Source organism: Lepidochelys olivacea (genome assembly GCF_965140295.1).
Source record: "Lepidochelys olivacea isolate rLepOli2 genome assembly, chromosome: 4".
Taxonomy (NCBI): domain Eukaryota; kingdom Metazoa; phylum Chordata; order Testudines; family Cheloniidae; genus Lepidochelys; species Lepidochelys olivacea.
In genome coordinates, this window is record NC_140414.1 from 34,185,582 (window position 1) to 34,210,715 (window position 25,134).

The 25,134-nt window shown below is 41.8% G+C and overlaps 1 protein-coding gene across 2 annotated transcripts in view; it reads right to left on the reverse strand.

Annotated features, from left to right (window-relative positions):
- PPP3CA (protein phosphatase 3 catalytic subunit alpha) overlaps positions 1–25,134 on the reverse strand; it is a 330,643-nt gene that overhangs the window by 61,192 nt on the left and 244,317 nt on the right. For both annotated transcript variants that reach the window (XM_084626228.1, XM_084626229.1), the window contains exons 4-6: positions 24,669–24,780; positions 23,204–23,349; positions 15,090–15,229 (exon numbers count right to left, since the gene is read on the reverse strand). In XM_084626228.1, coding sequence (XP_084482354.1) covers positions 15,090–15,229; positions 23,204–23,349; positions 24,669–24,780 — 398 coding nt within the window. The remainder of the gene's footprint in view (positions 1–15,089; positions 15,230–23,203; positions 23,350–24,668; positions 24,781–25,134) is intronic.

Sequence of the window (25,134 nt, forward strand, 5' to 3'; positions counted from 1 at the left end):
GAGTGGTGGGTGAGTTTCTATGACCTATGGTGTGCTGGAGGTCAGACTAAGGACAGAAGGGACCATCATAATCATCTAAAGTCTTTAAGATACCTAGTGACTAGTTTTTCAGAGTACTTGGTATTTTTATAGCACTATGTATTGTGATACAGAATGGCCAGAGGGCAGCAGGAGAGTGTTAGAAGGGAGCCTTATTCCCTGTAGAGGGAAGAAAGTTTGCTATAAATTAAAGCACCTGAAGCCAGTCACATGATATAACCCCCCTGCTTCAATCAGACAAGAGGAGGAGTTGAAACAGAGTGGATTGGTGTTGGAGCAGAGAGCAGTCTGGAGGAGTTGAAGCAGAGTGGATTGGTTTGGAACAGAGCGCAGTTTGGAGGGAAGCAGAGGACAGTTTGGAGAAGTGCTGCAGTGGGCTAAGACGACCAAGACCACAGATAAAGGGACACCCGGTTTGTGCAGAGGGAGGGCAGGAAGCCCCCACAGCTGAAGGGCAGGAGAGGGAAGTAGCCCAAGGGAAGGAACCACTAGTTCTAGTGGTTTGCCGCTATCCCTAGGGCCCCTGGGCTGGGACCCGGAGTAGAAAGCGGGCCCGGGTCCCTCCCTCTCCACTCCCCTCCTCTAGGACACGAGTGGGGCAGTTAATACGCCAGTTCAGGGGCAAGAAACGGTGCCCTGAAACCCCTCCCCTCCAAGAAGAGAAAGCGCGAGACCCATCATAGTAGTGCTGGCAATTTGCCACAGTATACTCAACTCACAGTTCCCACTGATGTCACTTGCAGTTGTGAGTGTTCAACACTTCTGGAAATCAGCCACAGATGTTTCACCTTGGGTTCTCAGAAAATGAAGAACGTACAGTCAGTGGCCACTTGTGAAAATTTTTGTTTAAGCGACTTCCCCATTGCCCAGCATTACCTACTATACTCTATGGCAGAGACAGGGAGAGAATCCAATTTTCCAAAGTGACATTCAACCATCTAATCCACAAGACCATTCCTTCTCTTCCTGCAGTTCCCTGCCTCATTTACTACACACCTTACACTTTCTGCAACAAAAGAGGCAGGGCTCGCTCAGACAACAGCTTCATTCACTACACAACCTTAATTCAGTCTCTGATCATCACCCGTCTTCTAATGAATGAGGCAGACTCCTATGAAAAAGACAGTCTTTAATTATATGATCACACACTAACATAACGCATGTGCAACCTTCATTTTTAGCATTTCCTAACTTCTCAGTGCTTCACTTTGCAACCTTAATATTCTTTTAAACTAGGTTATTTTTTTAAAATATAATTTCTGACATTTTTAAAACTACAATGTGAAGAAACAAATTCTAACACCCTATGTGGGTCACCAATAGACCCGGAAACTTTAGATCCACAGCACAGAAAAAAAGATCGGTTTTGAAAAACACTGCTGGTAAAAAAAATTCTGTGCTTGGTAAACATTTTCTGTGAAAATTTTTCACTTTCCCACCAAGAAAACCGAACTTTTCTTAAAATTTTCTGCGAACATGGTTTTTTGGGTTGAAAAATGGCTTTTCATCCAAAATAATTTGCTGAAAAAAAATTTAGAATGCCTCTACAAATTTCAATTTAAAAAAAAAAATTTCCACAAGCTAAATCCCAGAGTTTTTACTCAGGTACAACTCCTCATCCAACAACAATGTATTCTCTACCCCCTCTCCTGGAAAGAATGTAGCACCCGGTCCTGTAAATCTCTTAACATTTCTACTCTTTCCTCCATCCAGGAATAAAATGAAGGACAATGTGGATGAGGGGAACAAGAAGGCAGGAAATAATTTTAATAAAATTAAGTCTATGGGAAGGCAGTACCCCTTCCTTTGCTACTGCAGTCTGGTACATATTACTCCATTTCAGAAATGCTTTTTCTCTTTACCCTGCCTTGCAGAGTCCAATCTGAAATTCAATCAGCCAAACATAAAACCCATTTGGTCAAGAGAAAAGCCAGCAAGCATGGTCAAGCATTCTGACTGCATCTCATATGTCATGCAGAATCAGAGAAGAGTTCTGTTTCCCTGGTGGGTCAGAACAGGCTAGTGACATGTTAGAAAGGATTTACTCTTCTTGGAATACATGACTATGATTTTCCCTTTCTTTAAAACCTGTGTTAGGTTAAATCCTTTTATACAATTTATCTTAGTAGAAGTTAGATTTTGGATTACTATGGTCATCACCTTTATTTGTGCAGCTGTGAGAGGGAAGCACGGTTTACATTAACAAAGAAGGAAACAATCTTCTCATTAACTGCACTTCGTTTCACCAGTGTTTGGGAAAGCCTAACAAATTCTGCAATAAATGCATGTTTCACATGTCTGCCATCTGGCTTTCCTAATTTGCCTATTGGAAGGATCAGCCATCCTAAAAGAAGAAATACAATATAGTAGCAGACAGAGAGAAGACCAGAATCTATGCATGATAAATGCTTTGATTTAAAATATTGTGATATTTAAGCTGTTTAGATAATATTCATTATCATTTAATATCATTTAAATATAAACTATTGTAAAAGGATATTGGACTTACAAAAGTTTCTGTTCATTCAAACATATGTACTATGGGGATGGGCATCTTCTGGCCAGGGACCATCTTCTGTTCTATTTTTTGCCTAGCACAATGGGTCCTCAGTCCTGGTTCAAGCCCTTAGATACCACCAAAATACATAACAGTAGCAGCTCCTATGTCAGACTCTTTCAGACTCTCCCACCCAGCATATGGGGTTTAATCATACATTCTTATGTCCTTGTAATATCCAGAGACTGTCATGGCTTACGGGAACCGCTGGCAACCAGGCATAATTTAGAGCAGATTTCAACCAGGCCCAAATTGAAGGCCCCAGCTGGCTCTAAAACCAGGGGAGTGAAAAGGTGGAGTAAAGCTATCTTCCCCCCGCATCCTTGTCATGTGCCAGGCATAACTTAACCAGCCAAGAGAATCTGGCTCCCAGATACTGAAAGGTATTAATTATATCAGGATTGTGATATATTAGCACTTACGAGTTACAGGGGGCACAGAAGAGGAGATGACAATCAACCAAGGTATCCTTTTAAAATGGATTTATCTGGAAGTTACACAAGCTGTTGTCATAGTAGAATAACCACAGAAGTTATTAATGACCTCCTTAGCTCGGCCATCTGGCAGGTATTTACCCAGTTATGTTTACCTTGAAAGACAACTCAGGTAGCTTAGTGTCATGGTAACAACTTCAGCTAGACAGTTTACATTAAAATACTCAAACTGATTTGCTCAAATCTCTCTGGAATATTTCAGAATTCTCTGACTGATTTTTAAACTTAAAGTTCCTTGCAGCATATGAATGAGAAAGCAATTTTTAAAAGAGCAGCTATACTCACATTAATAGAGAGAACTATACACACATTAATGGCCTCTATGCATTACTGGAGTACAAATATTAAACAGTAATAATTACCAAACAATTAGGAGGTAGAGGTCAATGAACGCTGGGGCAGGGGGAGAAGAGAAGGAAATCCCTGAGCATTTGTTCAAATTCTAAATGACTTCTGTTGGCCCAGGCCTAGACCCCCTTTGTGCACTCTTCCACAATCATTAAGTAAACGAGTCTTACATGGCAAGACTCACATAAAGTGAATTTTAAACTTGCACGCATATATACTTGCAATAGGAAACACTTGATATATTTTACATGGGATGGGACACTGCTTATTAAACACCATAGTGCAACAGAGCTCCCAGTACTCTGTGCCAGACCGCTGGCACAAAGGCAATTAAACAAGCTGGGCAAGGATTCAGTGGCAATTTTCACAGCTAAGACCACGCACACTCTCAGTGGCTTTGTATGAATGTGATGAGAGAAAAAAAAATCCTTTAAATTCTATTCCCATCCAGTAAACGATACTGGAATGCAATGCCAGTGTAGACCAGAATGAGAAATGTTTGAATTGTTCTAAAAATTCCCTAATCCTACTTATCTGCTGCATCTCTTGGTACCACTTCCTTCGAGATGCAAAAGTCAAGTGGCATCTTCAAGACAATTTAACTACATGAGTCACTCTCAAGAAACAGGAACAACAACATATTTTCCTAGAGAATCACAGTATTATAGAACTGGAAGGACCTCGAGAGGTCATCTAATCCAGTACCTGTACTCATGGCAGGACTAAGTATTATCTAGACCATCCCTGACAGATGTTTGTCCAACCTGCTCTTAAAAAACCCCAATGACGGAGATTCCACAACCTCCCTAGGCCATTTATTCCAGTGCTTAACCACCCTGACAGGAAGTTTTTCCAAATGTCCACCCTAAACCACCCTCACGGCAATTTAAGTCCAGTGCTTCTTGTCCTATCCTCAGAGGTTAAGGAGAACGATTTTTCTCCCTTCTCCTGTATGAACATTTTATGTACTTGAAAGCTGTTATCTCCCCTCTCAGTCTTCTCTTCTCCAGACTAAACAAACCCATTTTTTTCAATCTTCCCTCACAGGTCACGTTTTCTAGACCTTTAATCATTTTTGTTGGTCTTCTCTGGACTTTCTCCAATTTGTCCACATCTTTCCTGAAATATGGCAATCAAAACTGGACACAATACAGTAACTCCTCACTTAACCTTGTAGTTATGTTCCTGAAAAATGCGACTAAGTGAAACGATGTTAAGTGAATGCAATTTCCCCATAAGAATGAATGTAAATAGGGGGGTTAGGGTCTAGGGAATTTTTTTTTTGCCATACAGTACAGTACTATAGTTGGGAGGTGCCCCTGCCTTACCCCACACAGGCACAGCCCACTGGCACTGGAGACAATGAGGCAGGCAAGGAGGCTGAAGGTGCTGTAGGCTAGGAGAAGCATATTGTACAGCAGCACCAGCAGCTTCCCCTACTCTGCAAGCACCGGGGCGGGGGGCTCAACCCTCTCCCCATCCATCCACCTTTTCCCCCAAGCCCCCACCCTTAACCCGCCTCTTCTTCCCTCCCACTCCCCCTTTACTCCGCAAGCAGCATCCTCACTCCTCCGCCCTCCCTCCCCTGCCTCCTGCCCACGGCAATCAGCTGGCTTGCGGCATTCAGGAGGGAGGGGGGAGGAGCGAGGACATGGCGCACAGGCTCCCCCTCCCTCCCCTTCCTCTTGAATGCTGCAAGACAGCTGATTGCCGCGGGCAGGAGGCAGGGGAGGGAGGGGGGAGGCTGCATGCCATGTCAAGGGGCAGGAGGCAGGGAGGGAGGGAGGAGCAAGGATGCAGTGCGCAGCCTCCTCCCTCCCTCCCCTGCCTCCTTTCCATGGCTATCAGCTGGTTTGCTGCATTCGGGAAGCAGGAAGGAAGGGGGAGCCTGCCCGGGGAAGGGAGGGGGAGCTCTGTCCTTGCTCCTCCCTCCTGAATGCCGCAACCTAGCTGATTGCCATGGGCAGGGGGCGGGGGGAGGAGAGGGAGGGCGCTGATTTGCAGAGTCTGCCAGTGGGCGGGAGGCGCTGGAGGGGGGCTGTAGGGGCACTGATAGGGGGGCTGCCAGCTGTGGACAAAGCAGGCAGCCAAACGACTTATAGTGAAGCACTGCACAACTTTAAAGGGAGCATGTTCTGTAATTGAGCAGGGACGTAAGATTGAAACAACGTTAAGCAAGAGGACGTTAAGTGGGGAGTTACTGTACTCCAGTTGAGACCTTATCAGTGCAGAGTAGAGCAGAAGAATTACTTCTTGTGTCTTGCTTACAACACTCCTGCTAATACATCCTAGAATGATGTTTGCTTCTTTTGCAACAGTGTTACACTATTCACTCATATTTAGATTGTGGTCTACTATGACTCCCAATACTCTGCAGTACCCCTTCCTAGGCAATCATTTCCCATTTTGTATGTGTACAACTGATTGTACCTTCCTAAATGGAGTACTTTGACTTTGTCCTTATTGAATTTCATCCTGTTTACATGAGATCATTTCTCCGGTTTGTCCAGATCATTTTGAACTTTAATCCTATCCTCCAGAGCACATGCAATCCCTCCCATCTTGGTATCGTCTTCAAACTTTATAAGTGTACTCTCTATGCCATTATCTAAAACACCAATGAAGTTATTGAACAGAACTGGACCCACAATTGATCCCTGTGGGACCCTACTCGATATGCCCTTCCAGGTTGACTGTGCACCACTGATAACTATTTCTGGGAATGGTTTTCCAACCAGTTATGCACCCACCATATAGTACCTCCATCTAGGTTGTATTTTCCTAGTTTATGAGAAGGTTATGCGAGAGAGTACCAAAAACTTTACTAAAGTCAAGATATACCACATCTACCACTTCCCCCCATCCACAAGGCTTCTTACCCTCTCAAAGAAAGCTAGTAGGTTCGTTTGATATGACTTGTTCTTGACAATTCCATGCTGAGTGTTACTTATCACCTTATTATCTTCTAGGTGTTTGCAAATTGGTTGCTTAATTATTTGCTCCATTATCTTTCCAGGTACTGAAGTTAAGAACAATCAAGACCAATCAGTTTATTTCCCTTTTTTATAGATTGGCACTATATTCACTCTTCTTCAGTCCTCTGGAATCTCCCACATCTTCCCATGACTTTTTGAGGATAATTGCTAATGGCAAAGAGATCGCCTCAGTCAGCTCCTTGAGTATTCTAGGATGCATTTCATCAGGCCCTGATGACTAGAAGACATCTAACTTATCTAACAACGCTTCCTCAGCTCTCGTCCCCTAATGCCCCTACTCTACTTGCGCTACATTGATGACATCTTCATCATCTGGACCCATGGAAAAGAAGCTCTTGAGGAATTCCACCATGATTTCAACAATTTCCATCCCACCATCAACCTCAGCCTAGACCAGTCCACAAAAAAGATCCACTTCCACTAATAAGCGATGGTCACATAAACACCACCCTATACTGGAAACCTACTGACCGCTATTCCTACCTATACGGCTCCAGCTTTCATCCAGAACACGCCACACGATCCATTGTCTACAGCAAAGCTCTAAGATACAACCGCATTTGCTCCAACCCCTCAGACAGAGACAAACACCTAAAAGATCTCTATCGAGCATTCTTACAACTACAATACCCACCGGCTGAAGTGAAGAAACAGACTGACAGAGCCAGAAAAGTACCCAGAAGTCACCTACTACAGGACAGGCCCAACAAAGAAAATAACGGAACGCCACTAGCCATCACGTTCAACCCCCAACTGAAACCTCTCCAACGCATCATCAAGGATCTACAACCTATCCTGAAGGAGGACCCATCACTCTCACAGATCTTGGGAGACAGGCCAGTCCTTGCCTACAGACAGCCCCCCAACCAGAAGCAAATACTCACCAGCAACCACACACCACACAACAGAACCAGGAACCTATCCTTCCAACAAAGCCCGTTGCCAACTGTGTTGACATATCTATTCAAGGGACACCATCATAGGGCCTAATCACATCAGCCACGCTATCAGAGGCCCATTCACCTGCACATTGTGATATATGCCATCATGTGCCAGCAATGCCCCTCTGCCATGTACATTGGTCAAACTGGACAGTCTCTACGTAAAAGAATAAATGGACACAAATCAGACATCAAGAATTATAACATTCAAAAACCAGTTGGAGAACACTTCAATCTCTCTGGTCACTCGATTACAGACCTAAAAGTGGCAATACTTCAACAAAAAAACTTTAAAAACAGACTCCAATGAGAGACTGCTGAATTGGAATTAATTTGCAAACTGGATACAATTAACTTAGGCTTGAATAGAGACTGGGAGTGGATGTGTCACTACACAAAATAAAACTATTTCCCCATATTTATTCCCCCCCCCCGCCACTGTTCCTCAGATGTTCTTGTTAACTGCTGGAAATGGCCCACCTTGATTATCACTACAAAAGGTCCCCCCCCGACCCGCTCTCCTGCTGGTAATAGCTCACTTTAAGTGATCACTCTGGTTACAGTGTGTATGGTAACACCCATTGTTTCATATTCTCTATGTATATAAATCTCCCCACTGTATTTTTCACTGAATGCATCCGATGAAGTGAGCTGTAGCTCACGAAAGCTTATGCTCAAATAAATTTGTTAGTCTCTAAGATGCCACAAGTCCTCCTTTTCTTTTGGCAAATACAGACTAACATGGCTGCTACTCTGAAACCTAACTTATCTAAGTAATTTTTAACTTGTTCTTTCCCTACTTTAGCCTTTGATCCTACCTCATTTTCACTGGCATTCACTATGCTCGATGTTCAATAGCTACTAACCTTTTGGGTGAAAATTGAAACAAAAAAAGTCATTTAGCACTTCTGCCATTTCCACATTTTCTGTTATTATTCCGGGAATGATAACAGAAGCAAGTCTTCTCCTCTTGCTTCTAATGTATTTATAGAATGTTTTCTTGTTACCCTTTATGTCTCTAGTAATTTAATTTCGTTTTGTGCCTTGGCCTTTCTAATTTTGTCCCTACATACTTGAGTTATTTGTTTATATTCACCCTTTGTAATTTCTCCTATTTTCCACTTTTTGTAAGGCTCTTTTTTGAGTTTCAGACCATTGAAAATCTCCTGGGTAAGCCAGGGTGGTCTCTTTCCATATTTCCAATCTTTCCTATGCAGAAGCATGTGAATAGATAAGCTCTCCCAGAGTTGCACTTGAGAGTGGTACTGTAATTATGCATGAGATAGGAAATGTGATGGACCATCAACAGAACTGACTATACATACACGGTAAAAAAACAAAACAAAACCAAACCAAAAAAACCAACCAACCAAAGTAATATTTTGCTAAATAAACAGGAAATTGTTCTTCTCCCATAGGGACAATTGAGGTATATGTTTCCAAACAGCATCAATTCATCAATATTAATGTTGGATTGCATTATGTAAATTTTGTCACTGACTGAGAGGTACAAAAAAGATATACAAACATAGAATACCAGGCTTTCATATAAACTGGGAACTCTAATATTGACGCTAAGGCCAGATTCTGTCATTTTTACTTCGTACTATTCAGAGTGAGGTACTATCAGTGTGAGTAAGGGTGGTGAAATCTGGCCATGACTTATTAATTTTTAAAAATAATACTTGAATAAATTTTAGTCTGCATAGGTAACACCTCATTAAATCAGTACTTTGATTTCTCTTGAGCTGACATTAGCTAACTTGACAAGGACTGAAGAAGACATATATGCTGAAAGTTTAGAAGGCACAGAAGAAAATAAATCACATTAGTAGCTGTTATTTGGAGAAGGAAGAAGAGATCGTTAAAAGATGCAAAATGCAACATATTTAATATTCAAGGGCTTTCTGTATTTGTGGCTACAATGTCACAGTAGCTACTTTCCATTCATGTATCCACAGTTTCTAAAAACCATACATTAACCAACATACGAAAATCTGTTGGATGCAAAATATTTATTAAACGTCCCCTTTAAAGAGGGAGCTGCAGGTGCTCAGCAACTCTGAAAAAAGTCATCTCAATTTTGCCTATTTCCACATAAGTGGATTTAAGTCCTGAGTTACAGATACCGTCGTTTGACAATGTTGGCTGGAGTGATTTTAAGATCTTTTACACTTGAGATTTTCTAAAGGAAAACGTTGAGCAGTTTTAAATTCAGTGGGCCATAACAATTTGTCCACTTAATAAATGTGGAAAGAAAGATTATTAGGCTACTGTAAATTTATCTCTTTCAACTTTTTCATGCGCATTGAAATCATTTCCTAAGATGACTAAAGGCTTGATAAGTGCGCAACGTTTGGCTGAATATAGTAGATTTACTGGGCTACAAAGCTACATTAATTGCTAAGGTCACCTATCTCATGTTATTTCACTGTGGGAAATAATCTTAAATCACAGAAAGGTCAATTGAAATTGCCATTATAACAAATATGTCTAAATAAATGTGAATTTCTTACAATATTATTTCCTATCATCAACGAACATTTCTTAATAACCTAGAAGAAATTATTGGGCTCACACATGTCTTTGAATTCTTCTTGACCTTTATTGTTCAATTTCCATCCCTGGCCTTTGCAGTCAAAGTGAAACTTTTGTATAAACTAGATTTACAATGAGGAATCCAGAAAACTAGTCCTGTTAAAAACTGATACTGAGCACTAGAACACAGTCACATTCTTCAAACACCCAAAGAGGTTTAGAAAGGGACCTAGAAGGATATGCCTACACTGTGGCTCAGAGCAAGCTTCCCAGCTCAGGCAGACAAACTCATAGTAGCTCGGCTAAAAATAGCAGTGTGACCGTTGTGGTGTGGGCAGCAATTTGGTCTCAAGCCCACCTGACCCTGGGCTTTGAGCTCTAGCGGCTAGCTCAAATCTTTGCTGAAGCTGCAACATTCACACTATATTTTTAGCATGCTAACTTGAGTCGAGACAGCATGAGTCTGTCTACCTGGGCTGGGAGGCTCGCTCCCAGCTGCAGCATAGACATAACTGAAGGGTACAGACTCTTCTGAAATATGAACCTGTGAGTCTTGAGGTAGTGACTACAGAATCTAAAACTATGTTTTTCTAACTGTGAAGTTGGTGTTTTGGAGAGATTCTCACTTCTTCTTGGAGAGCTGCAACAAAACGCAGGTAAAATTTGACACAGCCCATAACTTTCATAAGGAATTTACTGCCAGAGGTTATCACCAGGCTTAGTAAATATCAAAAAAGAATTAAATGCTTGTGACAAAGTTACAGGAATGGCAACTACCATTACACTAACTTGGATACAGATGACACCTGCTTGTGTTGAGAAGAAGTTTCCTTTCCACTGTATAGTACTGCACAATTAGGCACCGTATTAGTAATTTTCACCACCGCTTAGAACATTTAGCATTGTTGGTGCCAGGATATCAGAGTAGCCAGGGCCTAGGTGTGTTCTTCTACAGCAACTTGTATGTTCCTAACAAGGCTGGGGGATGGAAACGTTCAGCATGAAGTAGGCTGAGTCCTAAGAAGAAATTCATAACCAACAAAGAAAATTAAAGAATTGCTCTTATAACATGTTGAAAGTTATCTTCCCAATTGGTACTATTTTTCTTTCTTCAAACAATAGGACTAAGACCTTACTGAAATTTTTAAAAATATATATCAATATTGTGACAAAGTTCCTCCTCTACTTTGGAGGGTCTTCGCTTATTGGCGGATTTGCTCGCCTTGGAGCTTCACAGCAGCCCTCAGTTTGGCTGTTTTCGTGAACCCACAGTCCAGGTCAACTTCTCCTGTGTCTGACCAGGAGTTGGGAGGTTTGGGGGGAACCCGGGCCCACCCTCTACTCCGGGTTCCAGCCCAGGGCCCTGTGGAATGCAGCGGTCTAGAGTGCCTCCTGGAACAGCTTTGCGACAGCTACAAATCCCTGGGCTACTTCCCCATGGCCTCCTCCCAACATCTTCTTTATCCCCCCATAGGACCTTTCTCCTGGTGTCTGATAATGCTTGTACTCCTCAGTCCTCCAACAGTATGTGTTCTCACTCTCAGCTCGTAGTGCCTCTTGCTCCCAGCTCCTTACACGCGCATCACAAACTGAAGTGAGCTCCTTTTTCAAACCCAGGTGCCCTGAGTAGCCTGCCTTAATTGATTCTAGCAGCTTTTTGATTAGAACACCTGCAGCCAATCAGCCTGTCTGTCTTAATTGTCTCCAGAAGATTCCCGATTGTTCTGGAATCTTCCTTGTTACCTTACCCAAGGAAAAGGGACCCACTTAACCTGGGGATAATATATCTGCCTTCTATTACTCTCCTGTAGCCATCTGGCCCAACCTTGTCACAATATCTACATCTTATCCTAGGGGAGAAATTTTACATCAAATCTGAGAAACTTTGATCTGAAAGAAAAAGTGAAAACTGTAGGCTGTTAGTCTGCGTGACATCTCCCTTAATCACATGGAGTAACATTTCACAATTGTTTAAAAAGGTCAGTGTGACCCAGGGACCTCTTGGTGCCAATTTGCAGAGAGCACAGGGGTGCATAAGAGGATCGGTGTGTGAGAGTCTGGTATTTACATACTAATTCACCACAAAGTGTCATGTAAGGTCTCTAATGAAAGCCTGTGTCACACTGGTCATCATAATCATTATGAAATGTATATATTGATAATATATATCAATATTGATGTACATGAGTTATGTATATACACTGAAAATCATGTTCTTAAGGTCTATGAGTTAAGGCAGATGATAAGATGATCCATAAGATGATCTACCTACTCCTGTCAGGCAGGAGGGAAGAAATGCCTATCCCTCTTTGTCTGGTCATGTGCGTACTGTCTGCTTCGCAATGGAAGCCTGTCTAGAGTCTGAGCTGAATGTTAATCAAGAGATTGTAAAAAACAAGAAAGAAGCACACAGGAAAAATCAACTAGAGGAGAGGGGGGAGGGTTGTTATCCTGTTTATAAGTCATGAGAAGGGATTTTTGGATTATAACTGTAGAGACAGAGACAAACTCTGCATCTTTCACCTAGGAAGTAAGCGGACAGTGGGGTTGCTTCATGAATTGAAGATCTCAGCCAAACCTGGTTGTAATATCCTGGAAGGATTTTAGGTGAGCTTTTATTCTTATAGCATAATGTCCTCTTAGTTAAGTTTAGGCTCTAGTATGCACATTATGGTTTTATTTTATGTGTAACCCTTTGTTTCCAATAGCTGTGCTTGCTATAATTTGAATCTCTGTTCTTTGTTAAATAAACTTATATTTGCTTTCTCTATAAAGAAATCTAATTGCTGTGGGCTAAGGTGTAACCAGTAAGATGTGGTATACACTTCCTTTGGGAACAGCAGGTCTGGTAATTCTGTGAGTATCCAATAGATCGGGGCAGGACACTGCAGAGGGAAGCTCAGAGAGCTCAAGAGTTGGAGTATGCCTGCTGGTACCTGTGAAGAGAGAGTAGAGCTTGATTAGGCCTGGAGGGGTGTGGTTTTGTTGTGGTGGAGTCCGAGAGATGACCCTGACAGGCACAGACAAGGTTTCCTCATGCTAAGGGCAGGAGCTGGCGAGGTGCCTCACAACCCTGGGTATCCCCAGGAACCATCACAGGTCACATGGGAATTATTATTATTCCTTTTGTATTGCAGTAGTGCCAAGGAGTCCAAGTCACGGACTAAGACCCTGTTGTGTTAAGCACAAATCAAACACAGAACAAAAAGCCCCCAAAAGACCCAGCCCCATCTGCATTTGGGCTGATCCTCTCTAAAAGCAAGACATCCATGTGAATTTAGTAGTTGTGGGTAGTGTCAGAATTTATAGAGACGTGAAGACTGCAGCATCAGTTAACCACAGAACCAGAACAGCAAGGGCAGCAGCAGTTCAACCTTTCTGATACTGGTCCACCCTTGCTCTAGGGTTACACACTGGGCGGGATTGGAATTTAGTTTCCATGGTGCAGTCCATCTTTCACCTCTTTGCTAAAAGTGCCCCAAAGGATCCTGGCTGTGGCTTTTAGATATGGACTGAGGCTACCAATTCACTGCACAGCTGTCAGATGGGAATTATGTTTGAAAAAGGGTTTTCAAAGGAACCTATGGAAACTGAGTGCCAAACTCCCATTGAGCTTCTTCAGAAAGCCCAAGCTTGGACACTGCTAATCCTGGGATGAAGTGGAACTGATCAGCCAGGATATGGAACCTTTCATTTCAATTAACAGTCATCTGAGTAAGGAAATCCCACCCACCTCCTGGTAAAATTTTAATGAAATACACCATTCACACTATCACTTTCTCCTTCTGCCAAGTTTTGTCACTCTGATATATTCCTGTTCTAAGCTGCTCCTAGAGAATTAATGCTACTGGAGCACAACATGAGAGTTCCACAAAAAGGGAGTTCTCAGAATCGAAGCCCAGTGGTCAAGGCATTGGTGACATGACAGAAAACAAAGACCCAAATACCATGGATTACCCAGGGGCTTAAAGTACAGGGTCTTGAAAGTTTCAACAGGACAATCTCCGAAGCATTTCTTTAGACTATTTTCGGTAGAAAAATGCTTCCAAGAATACTCCATGCCATAGGGTCTGATGCTGAGAACAAATATATAGTTAGCAAAGCACCTGCTCTGACAGAAGATGTGGTACTTTTGAGGCCCATTACACACCATGGAAAGGGAAATGGAGACAGAACCCCTAACAAGGCACCCTTCTCTTCATAAGGGGAGAGAAAAAGAGTCCACTGGCCACCTCAAACAGGCTAGGAGTGGGGAAAAAGACACCCCCCCTTGTGTAAGGACAGGAAAGAAGAACTCTCCGAGAAGGGAATAGGAGGATTAGAGCTGGGAAAACACTGAAAATATTTTTCTTCAAATATTCACTCTGATTTTCAAATGTACTGGCTTTTGGCTGCATTTGTACCCCTTTTGCAGTCACCTTCCAGGAATAGTTGCACACTTAAGTTTCACTGGCATGAACATTCCTGGAAAGCCAATTTCAAAGCTGTATGCACAGAAATCAAAATTTAAATTCAAAACCATGGACAAGTGCACCAGAAGTGCTGGTGCACTCATTTGGCCAAGGAAGAAAAATAATATTCTGTACTGTATCTGACCAACCACAACTAACCAACACTCATATCATGAGTTTCTCACAGAGAACTGTTCACAATCAAATTGACAGTTTTAAAAGTTTGCAAAATATTTGAGAAAAATCATAATTGCTTATAGATATAGAGCAGAAAGATTCATTGATTAAATTATTTGCTCAGCTCAGAAGCTGACCAAACCAGCAAAGTATTTAGTCCTAAACTCAAATTATCACAACTATGTCAGATTCCTAGTATAAAGTCTTAAGTTTAGGAGCCACATGTGTTTCGTATCAACTCTTCACTATCATTTCAGCACAGTGGATGGTGAGGTCTTTCAATAACCAACATTCCTCATTCAAACCTACCTTAAAACTTCTTGAATTAAAACGTCAACATTATTTCCAGAAATTGTAGAGCAATTCAACAATGGCAAACAAAGAACTGAAAATAAAACAAAGCCCATGAAACAATATAGGCCCCACTCCCATACACACACTATTATGATGAGAAGAATGATGCAGATTGCAAGCAAGCACATAACATCCATGATTCCAAGTAGTTCATCTAGTTGGTAGAGAATCATTAATTAATAAAGTGACCCTACCTGTAGAAGTATGAACACCCCCTAACTGTGTTGTGAGTAAAATGTTCCTGAGTCTTCTCATTTCCAAAGTCCTCTAGGGGATCTGACCACAGGATATCACACATAGGTCCATATGCAGGTGGTTCCTTGAATCGATCTAACTAAGAAAAATAAGACAGAAATACTAACTTTTTACACTTTATTATTTAGGAAGTTAAAAAATATACATAGATTGAATACTAATTTGTTAATACTAGGCATCCAGAAAACATCCATATAAAACACATTAGTGATAAGCCAGTATTTCAGGGACTGCCAAATTGAGGCTCACAGCATACTACAATTTGGGTCCCAGCTGCTTTCATCTTTAATATTGTGGATGCTTGGATGACAATGGAGCTCGCGCACCTACACCATAAGTGAGTCATATCTCTGCCTTTAAAAGAGAAGGAGGGCAGATGCATTTTGATTTATTCTGTGCAACAGCAAGTGTGACCCTTTCGTTCCTGCCCTGCCCTGGACAAATATTGGGTGACCTGCTGTATTTTAGGACTACTCATCCATCATGAAACTTGACTAATGAAGCTAGGAACTTGTTAAGGCAAAATGATAATAGTCATACTGGAACAAATTTCTTTCAATTAAAATATATCTAATATCAAATTTTAAAGTACTGAGGCAATGTCTCTGCACTGTTGCATCTTGCTGCAATACTCTCATAGCTTTCATTAACTTCTACTTTAACCTTATTTAACTGCAGCAAAGAATCCCTCTTTCTTTCAGACAACCTGTTAAAAATTAGAAAAATTATACAGTCATACTGCAAACAAGACAAAGCATAAAAAACTAGGAGAAACATTAAAAATTGATATTTTTCAGCACAAAAACTATATATAAGAACTCTGTAAAAGATATGTTTATAAATCAGTCTGACAAGTCTATCAAATTCTCCACTCTTTCTTGGAAGCAAAAGGCAATATAAGTAATTTTTCATTTTTTCTCACACTCAATTAAAAAGTTTTTAATAAGAGAAGGCCTCTGCATTTCTACCGTCACATGCTCATCATGAAATATTCATCGCAAACCCACACTTCTAACTTGTTTCAGATCTCTAAATAATTCATGCCTTTGTACCTGTAATACATCAAAATAAAATAACACACATTCATAATTATGAAAAAACCTGCTGATTGCCAAGGATGAATAGACTTGTTAATGAAAAAAATTCTGAAAATGTTAATGACCCTAACCTGGAATTTAAGCATTAAACAATTTTAACCGACCATTTTGCTATGCTGTGAAAACAACGAATTTTTAGGCAGAGAGTATTTTTGCTTAATCAAAACTTTAGCTTGCAAATACAGCTTTACATTCATTAATTAAAATGCAGATAATGTTTTAATCAAATTGGTGTAAATGAAAAAGCTACTACCAGTGTATACATTTCTCACCATGATACAAAATAATCCTGGCTATTATAACAATTTATTTAGTAGCTTCAAAGAATGAAGAAAATTGTGTATTTTTATTTGCCAATCCCCTTCAACAACAGGTGTTACACATGCGAAAATCCCTAAGTTTTAAATGTAAAATGAAAAATATTCCTTTTAAATGGTTTCAATTTACACATCTGTAATATAAAATACTGCGAGGTTTCAGAGTAACAGCCGTGTTAGTCTGTATTCGCAAAAAGAAAAGGAGTACTTGTGGCACCTTAGAGACTAACCCATTTATTTGAGCATAAGCTTTCATGACCTACAGCTCACTTCATCGGATGCATACTGTGGAAAGTACAGAAGATCTTTTTATATACACAAACCATGAAAAAATGGGTGTTTACCACTACAAAAGGTTTTCTGTCCCCCTACCCCACTCTCCTGCTGGTAATAGCTTATCTAAAGTGATCACTCTCCTTACAATGGCCCACCTTGATTATCATACACATTGTAAGGAGAGCGATCACCCCAGACAAGCTACCACCAGCAGGAGAGTGGGGTGGGGGGAGAGAAAACCTTTTGTAGTGGTAAACACCTATTTTTTCATGGTTTGTGTGTATAAAAAGATCCTCCGCACCCTCCACAGCATGCATCCGATGAAGCGAGCTGTAGCATGAGCATGAATTCAGCCTGTCCTAGACAAAGGAATGTTGTTTCACAGCCTTGACTGTGCCTCCAATGTAAATTAAGCAAGGTGTGACCTAATACAATGAAAAGCATATTTACATGCAAGGTAAAAGAAAGCCATCAGACAAGCAAGTCGGGGGGGAAGCTGATCACTTAATCTCAACAGGGGATGGAGCCTGCACCTATAAGAAGCCTTTCTGCCTTTTGAAACAGGGTCAATACACTTTGGCAAAATATAAACTGAGGCAAAAAGCCAATTTGTCATCCTTCATCTGAGAAGACAAAGAAACCAAGCACTTTGGGCTCTATATTGGATCCTGGCTAAGGACTGGCCAGCCATGTTGCAAGAGTGACCATGGTGAGAAAACGTCTTTGGACAAAAGACTCTAGTTTGTCAAGTTGGATTTTAGTCTTAGGCCCCGTCTACACTGGCAAGTTTGTGTGCCGTAAAGCAGCTCTGAGCGCTGTAACTCCCAAGGTGTACACACTGCCAAGCCACTTAAAGCGCAGATGCAGCGCTCTAAAAATACCACCCCGGCGACAGGCATAGAGCTTTTTGTGCCGGGGCTAAAATGCCGCAGTGCCAGTGTAGACACCATGGTGATTACAGCGCTGTGATTGGCCTCCGAGAAGTGTCCCAGAATGCCTGTTCTCACCTCTCTGGCCATCGGTTTGAACAAGCGTCAGCCCCACCCCATACATTCTTTTGCAAATTTGAAAGTCCCCTTCCTGTTTGTTCGATGACATGTGTAATGGTCTCAGTGCATTTTTTCAGGTGGCCATGCCTGCTCCACGCACCAGGGGATCTCCCGCTTGGAGCAATGCCGAGCTGCTGGACCTCATCGGCATTTGGGGAGAGAAGGCTGTCCAGTCCCAACTGTGCTCCAGCCATAGGAATTATGATACCTATGGACAGATTTCTAGATGCATGATAGAAAGGGACCATGATCAGGACACATTGCAGTGCAATGTCAAAGTGAAGGAGCTGCGGACCACCTACCACAAGGCGCTGGAGGCAAACCACCACTTCGGTGCTGCGTCCATGGGCTACTGGTTCTATAAAAAGCTGGACGCAAGACTCGGTGGCGACCCCACCTCCACTGTGAAGGACCCTGCAGACACTTCATTGGCTTGCATGCCAGTTGAGAGTGGACTGAGCTAGGAGGAGGAAATCTTGGACGAAGAGGGGGAGGGGGACCCAGAGGCTGTGCAGTCAGGAGCTCTTTTCTAACATGGAAGAGCCTAGCCAGTCACAGCAGTCGGAACTTGGCGAAGCGAAAATAGGAAAGGAGGCCGCTGGTAAGTGGATCTGATTTTGAGAATTGCTGCAGTGAGTTGTTGGGGGCAGGAGGGTTGCAGAAAGCAAGCTCGTCTCCCACCTCATGCCTAGTCTGAGCGGTGGAACAGGCTGTTGATACACTCCCTCACTTCACGGGAGTCTCTCTCAGAGATTCAGGGCTGCCCAGAGGATTCAGGGGGCCTGGGGTTCCCCCTGAATCCTGGAGAAGAGGGTGGGCCCGGGTTCCCCCAACCCCACCCCCCCTCAGCTCTACAATAATACTCCCTGAGTAGGAAGACAGGGACTAAAGAGGGTTCTTACACCAAACCTGTTGACTGGCTGATGACGGTGACTCAGTAAGCTGTAAGCCTTGCCTCTAGGAGGGGAGAGAGGCTACACTGAGGGTCACAGCAAATCTCTGAGGCAAACCCTAACCACCTAGAAGCGCAGGACCCACTGAGACAAAGCTGGTGCTCTGCCACAAAACAATCTTGTTTTATTACAAAACCATTTCAGTGCACTGTTTTGAACTGAAGAATAAAATCCTTGGCCAAACTAACAGACTGGTGCTGTGTACCGTCTCTTTAAAGGAGTAGCAAACTTGATAAGGTTTGTGAGTGCTACAGTGAGAGGGGCTGAGCACTGCAGGGGAGATGGTTTTGGGGAGACTTAGAACTGGAAGGACTCTTGGTATCACTCTGCTGCAAGGAGTAACCAGGCTGGTGGAGGCCAGGATGAGGTCATTGTGCTGCTGGTGTCAAGGTTCTGAGCCAAAGCTGTGCAGCACAGAAGCACCCAGGGTTCACAGAATATCATAGAATCATAGACTATCAGTGTTGGAAGGGACCTCAGGAGGTCATCTAGTCCAACCCCCTGCTCAAAGCAGGACCAAACCCCAACTAAATCATCCCAGCCAGGGCTTTGTCAAGCCTGACCTTGAAAACCTCTCAGGAAGGAGATTCCACCACCTCCCTAGGTAACCCATTCCAGTACTTCACCACCCTCCTTGTGAAAAAGTCCTAACATCCAACCTAAACCTCCCCCACTGCAACTTGAGACCATTGCTCCTTGTTCTGTCATCTGCTACCATTGAGAAAATCCATCCTAAAATTTAAATCCATCTAAATCCATCCTCCTTGGAACCCCCTTTCAGGTAGTTGAAAGCAGCTATCAAATCCCCCCTCATTCTTCTCTTCTGCAGACTAAATAATCCCAGTTCCCTCAGCCTCTCCTTGTAAATCACGTGCTCAGGACCCCTAATCATTTTTGTTGCCCTCCGCTGGACTCTCTCCAATTTGTCCACATCCTTCTTGTAGTGTGGGGCCCAAAACTGGACACAGTACTCCAGATGAGGCCTCACCAATGCCGAATAGAGGGGAATGATCACGTCCCTCAATCTGCTGGCAATGCTCCTACTTTTACAGCCCAAAATGCTGTTAGCCTTCTTGGCAACAAGGGCACACTGTTGACCATATCCAGCTTCTCATCCACTGTAACCCCTATGTCCTTTTCTGCAGAACTGCTGCCTAGCCACTCGGTCCTTAGTCTGTAGCAGTGCATGGGATTCTTCCGTCCTAAGTGCAGGACTTCACACTTCTCCTTGTTAAACCTCATCAGATTTCTTTTGGCCCAATCCTCCAATTTGTCTAGGTCCCTCTGTATCCTATCCCTACCCTCCAGCATATCTACAACTCCTCCCAGTTTAGTGTCATCTGGTTACAGGGCACCCGGTGACACAACCCCTTAACTGGTCTGGGTGAAGCCCCAGAGCATCACACATGGCTCCCTCACTCTTGCACCTGAAGGCCTTCCAAGTTAACTGAAATATAAGCAACATATGTCTCTCTCTCTCTCTCCTCCTTAGCCTGTAAGGGTATGTCTGCACAGCCTGCAGAAGTAAGCCTCCAATCCCTGGTTAAACACTCAGTCTCTGAAGCCCATCCTCCTCCCTGGGCTTCAGAGCCCAGACTCCAGCTCAAGCCACAACTTCAAAGTGCAGTCTACACAATCATTTTTAGAATCCTGGTGCGAGTCCCACTTGCATGAGTCTGTTGACTCAGGCAGGGAGACTCACTTCTGCAGGCTGTGTAGATGTGCCAACAGGAAAACAGCTTGATAAATGTAGAGAGTTTTGTGCATTTGTGTGGCTTAGTGAGAAAACCACTGGGGTTGAGGAGGTGAGCTAGGCATTTTTCACCCTAAATCAATGGAACCAAGTGAAGAATCTAAGGTTGTTATGAACATATCAGGCTCATAACTATCTGTAATGATTCCCAGTTGAATCCAGATTCCAGTTCAAGATCTTTCCCCTGGTATTCCAAGGCCTCTGTGGATTGACCCTAGCTTCCTGAGTTGTTGTTCTCCTTCTGAGACTATGACTTCACACAACAACTAAGTTCCACTGGAATAATGAAACCGTCTGGCAATAGGAGAGAAGGCTTTGGCATGTCAGACACAGAACTTGGATAGGAGCTGGACCCAGAATGCGGAGTTCACTTCCCACAAGAGATAAAATGACTGCAGATGCATCCACTTTAAATGCAAAATTTATTTCTTTCACTTTTTCTCACTAAGCTTCTAAGTGTGATCTTTTAGGTAGTGAATCTAGACTAGAGAGAGTTCACAACACAAAGTGTCTTTTAAAAGTAGGATTTTCCGAAGTGCTCAGCATTGGCCTAGCTCTGCTCTGCAATGGAAGAGGAGTTAGGCCAAAACTAAGGTCCTTTGAGAATCTCACCCTAAGGCTTAGGCCAACAGAAATGAAATTACCACCTTTAACAGGAAAGGCAGGGGGCAGTAAATCTCCATTGCAATTCACATGCAAGGCTCTTTCTAATGCCAGCAACAGCAGATCTATTACTGATAGCAAGCAGAAGACATCTTGCACTATATCACACTGGAAAAAGAAAGAAAGGTCACAGAAAGAAATCACTTTCCAGCGAGAATGGCTGGATTTCTTGCAAGCAGCAGCCAAAAAATTCATTAAGCTACCTCAGGAGGTCCCTGGATGCACACAAGGAATAGACTGAGAACAGGCAGTTTGGAAGGATTTTTTCCAAAAGCATTATTGACCTTGCCTGAGAGGGATATGGACCTTCAGGGGAAAGTAGGCTTGAATGGCACAGTGGATTGTAACGAAAAAATAACGTTTAGAAAGAGCCTTTGAATCAGGGAGTCTGTACTGTTTATTCAAATGATGGCTAAGGAAAATGTGATCATCAGCTGTCACATATTACTCATCAAGCACTGAACACCGAATAAATGGTCTGCCATGCTATGCAATTAGAAGACAGCACACAGCAACATTTTCTTGGGAGAAATGCACAAATGAAACTGCACAAATGAAAGGTTTTAGAAACATTTTTTCAGAATTGGGGCAGGTCTCCCAAGGGACAAATGTCAAGAAGAATCAGTATCATCTTCATTGTCACAGCAGAACTGGAGACTGTTCTACTTGGAAAAAAATGCAAGACAGGAATCACAAAGACTCTTGTCTCCAAAGACAGGACTCTTGTCCAGGTAACCCTCGCCATCAGACTCTTCAGTTTACAGAGAGAAAATTTTGCAGGGTAATTCAAAGCAATACTGACCGATAGATAGGGAACAAAAAGTATATGAGCATTTCCTCCCTCTGTGGTAGAAAATCAACCTCCTAAAACATATTCAGAGTTCGACGGACATTCACATGTAACAAGGCAATTCCTGGTTCCCATTTTGACTGCCTGAATTTAGAGTATGTCATTAGTTTCACTGCAAACACATTGCCACAGCATTAGTGTGATGGAGGTAAGACATATGGAGTAAGGCATTTCTTGCTTTCTCCGTTTGTTCCTGTCCACTTGTCTCAAGAAAAACTGGTGCACTCTGAATTGAAAGGAGGGGAAGGAGGAGAACGCTGCTGCTTCTCTGCTCCTCCATATCAGAGTCATACTGCAACCAGTGAGGCACAGAGCAGGTTACACAGGATACAGCCTGAGGCACGTCTAGCTGTCTTTTCACTGATTCTGCTACCCAGCCAATGAGAATAGCTTATCAGGTTCAGTTTTATATCGGAAGGTGCAAAAGTGAACACAGAGCCAGAATTCAAAAAAGCTCTGGGACAGATTTTCACATGCCAGGTACCCACTATTGCAACCAGATTTTCAAAATAGCTCCGCTCCCATTAAGGCACATAAATGAGGGCCAGATTTTCAAAAAAGCTCACGACCCATCTCTGAAGCTATTTTAGTTGCCATATAAAATGCTGTTGTTATGTTTGTTGCAAGTATAGTTATATACAAGCCTACACGTGTACACACGTGTTTTGTTTCTCCAAATAAATGCACAAAATTCAATTATTTCAACTCACAAATAATCAACAGGATGCTTAAAATGTTCTAAAAGAAAGGAATGATCTAATGACTCCACATTTGACTACGCTTCCAAACTTCTTTACTTTACATTAATTTTTCAAAAAGCAAAGATGAGGAATCCTACATTTTATTACTGACAAAGATTTTGGTGGCTTCAATAAAATAAAGGTACAAATTATAGCTATTTCCCTTTTTCTTGTTTTAGAAAGGCCAGAAAAGGACGACAGTGTTCAAGATTAGTTTGAATGCAATGTGACAATGAAAAACCCAATCGTTTTCCCTATAAATCTTAAACAAATTAACTACATTGAAAAAAAAATCTCATGTTTTGTTAATACATGGTTTTAGTGTTTATTAGATTTGAACAGTACCCAGACTTACTTTTCTGATGTCATCTAAAGTGTTGATCTCTGGAGACAAGCCACCATGTACACACAGGAATTGTTGGTTCATCAGAGCAGCCAAGGGAAGGCAGTCAAAGGCATCCATGCAGGCATCATATACTCGTTCTGAATACTTTATTTTACCTTTTGGATAGTAAGATGGTATCAGAAGATGGTGTTCGGTATTTTAAAGAAAAATATTTCTGTAATTTAAGGGCTTGGTCCTGCTCTCAACTAGAAAGGGCCAACAGACTTCAATGGGAGTAGAACTATATCGTTAAATCCTAAATAATATTTTACAGAAAATAAATCATTGTACATACTGAGTCCTGAGTCCCGTCTCCCCCCCCCCCCACCACCACATTTTGGGCACTAGGGATCAGGGTTACTTCTACATGCTGTGGGAAAAATTCTACATAATTTAATAGAGATGAAACGACTAAGATTCTATAGAACTTCAACAGCATTCCATAGAAGTTAGTCTAAAAGCTTATAGAATTTAATACAGAATTTTTCTTTCTACAGAAGTGTTAAACCAACAAATTTAATACAGAATTATATTGCTGTTAAGAAATTCCATAGAAAGCTTTGAAATGCTGTAGAAAAGTTATTCTTCTCTAGTAAATGATTTCCCATAAAGAACAGCTCTATGCAAAGGAATCTAAACTTTAACCCACATTCTTGTAATTAATTATCTGAAGAAACATCACTGTGAAATGAATGAGCTAATACAATGAATCCAAAATGTTAATTTACCAATATGCATATTAAACTCAGTAAACCATGGAGCATTTGAGCCAATTAACATTTTTCCCATCCTTTATGTTAAATTGGGAATGTGGACTCATGCAATGGCTTCAGTTTATACTACTGCAGACACAGGTTATTCATTGTGCAAATCAAGGTCTACAGCCAAGAATCTTTGAAGTATCCCAGTATTCGTTAATACAACAATAATCCTGGTGGAGGACTACAATCCCTCTCCAACCTACATTAGCTTACCTGGAAAGGTAATGTTAAGAAGTGTTATTTGTTCCGACCCCAAACTGAACGAAGAGACAGTGCACAGTTGTGCACTAAGAGGCCAATGGTAGCAGAGACACCAAGACAATAATGCTTTTTGTTTTGCAGGCACCGGGGCCTGGAAGTAGAACAGAAGTGCAGAAACTGTGGCTTCCCCAACATCTACAGTATTTGATGAAGTTTCCCCAGATGTCTTTAGACTTCCCATGATTACAAGAACACAGTCCTTGTAACGCCTTTGTATTACCAATCCTGTCCATTTTGCCATACGTTGAAACAGAGATTTTTGTATTATATTTTTTCCTTCAGTGGGTTTTCCTTCAGAGAAGGATGGTTTAAGGATGCAAAATCATTGACATTAAGTACTACTTGAGTACTTACTAAGTAACAAACAATTACAATGTAATATGGAAGAGGTTGTGAATTTAAAGCACACTTACATTCTTGTTTAAATGTGAAATACTCTGTTAAATGTCTACATTCATGATTCCCACGAAGTAAAAACAGTGTTTTGGGATAAAGGATTTTCAAGGCCCACAAATACAGCACACACTGTAAAACAAAAACATGAAAATAGTGACAGTGATTGACAAAGGTATAAAATATTTTAGTCTACTTTCAAAAGGTATACCCAGCTGTTCATATATTTTATGCAGATTGTTTCCCATGCTTCGTAGAAATTATTAGGCTTCAAAGTAGTTTTATACTCTTGCTAAGTGACATTTTCTTTTTACACACATTTGTGTACTACAACTCCTGAGACTTGCATATCCAGTGAAAATAAAACCATTCTGTCTGGGGGGTTAGACAGAAATCTGCCATGAAAACCATTTCACAGGAAAATCTGCATTTCATTACAGAAGAAACAAAATATTGTCCTGGAACAATTTCATAAGCACTTGTGAA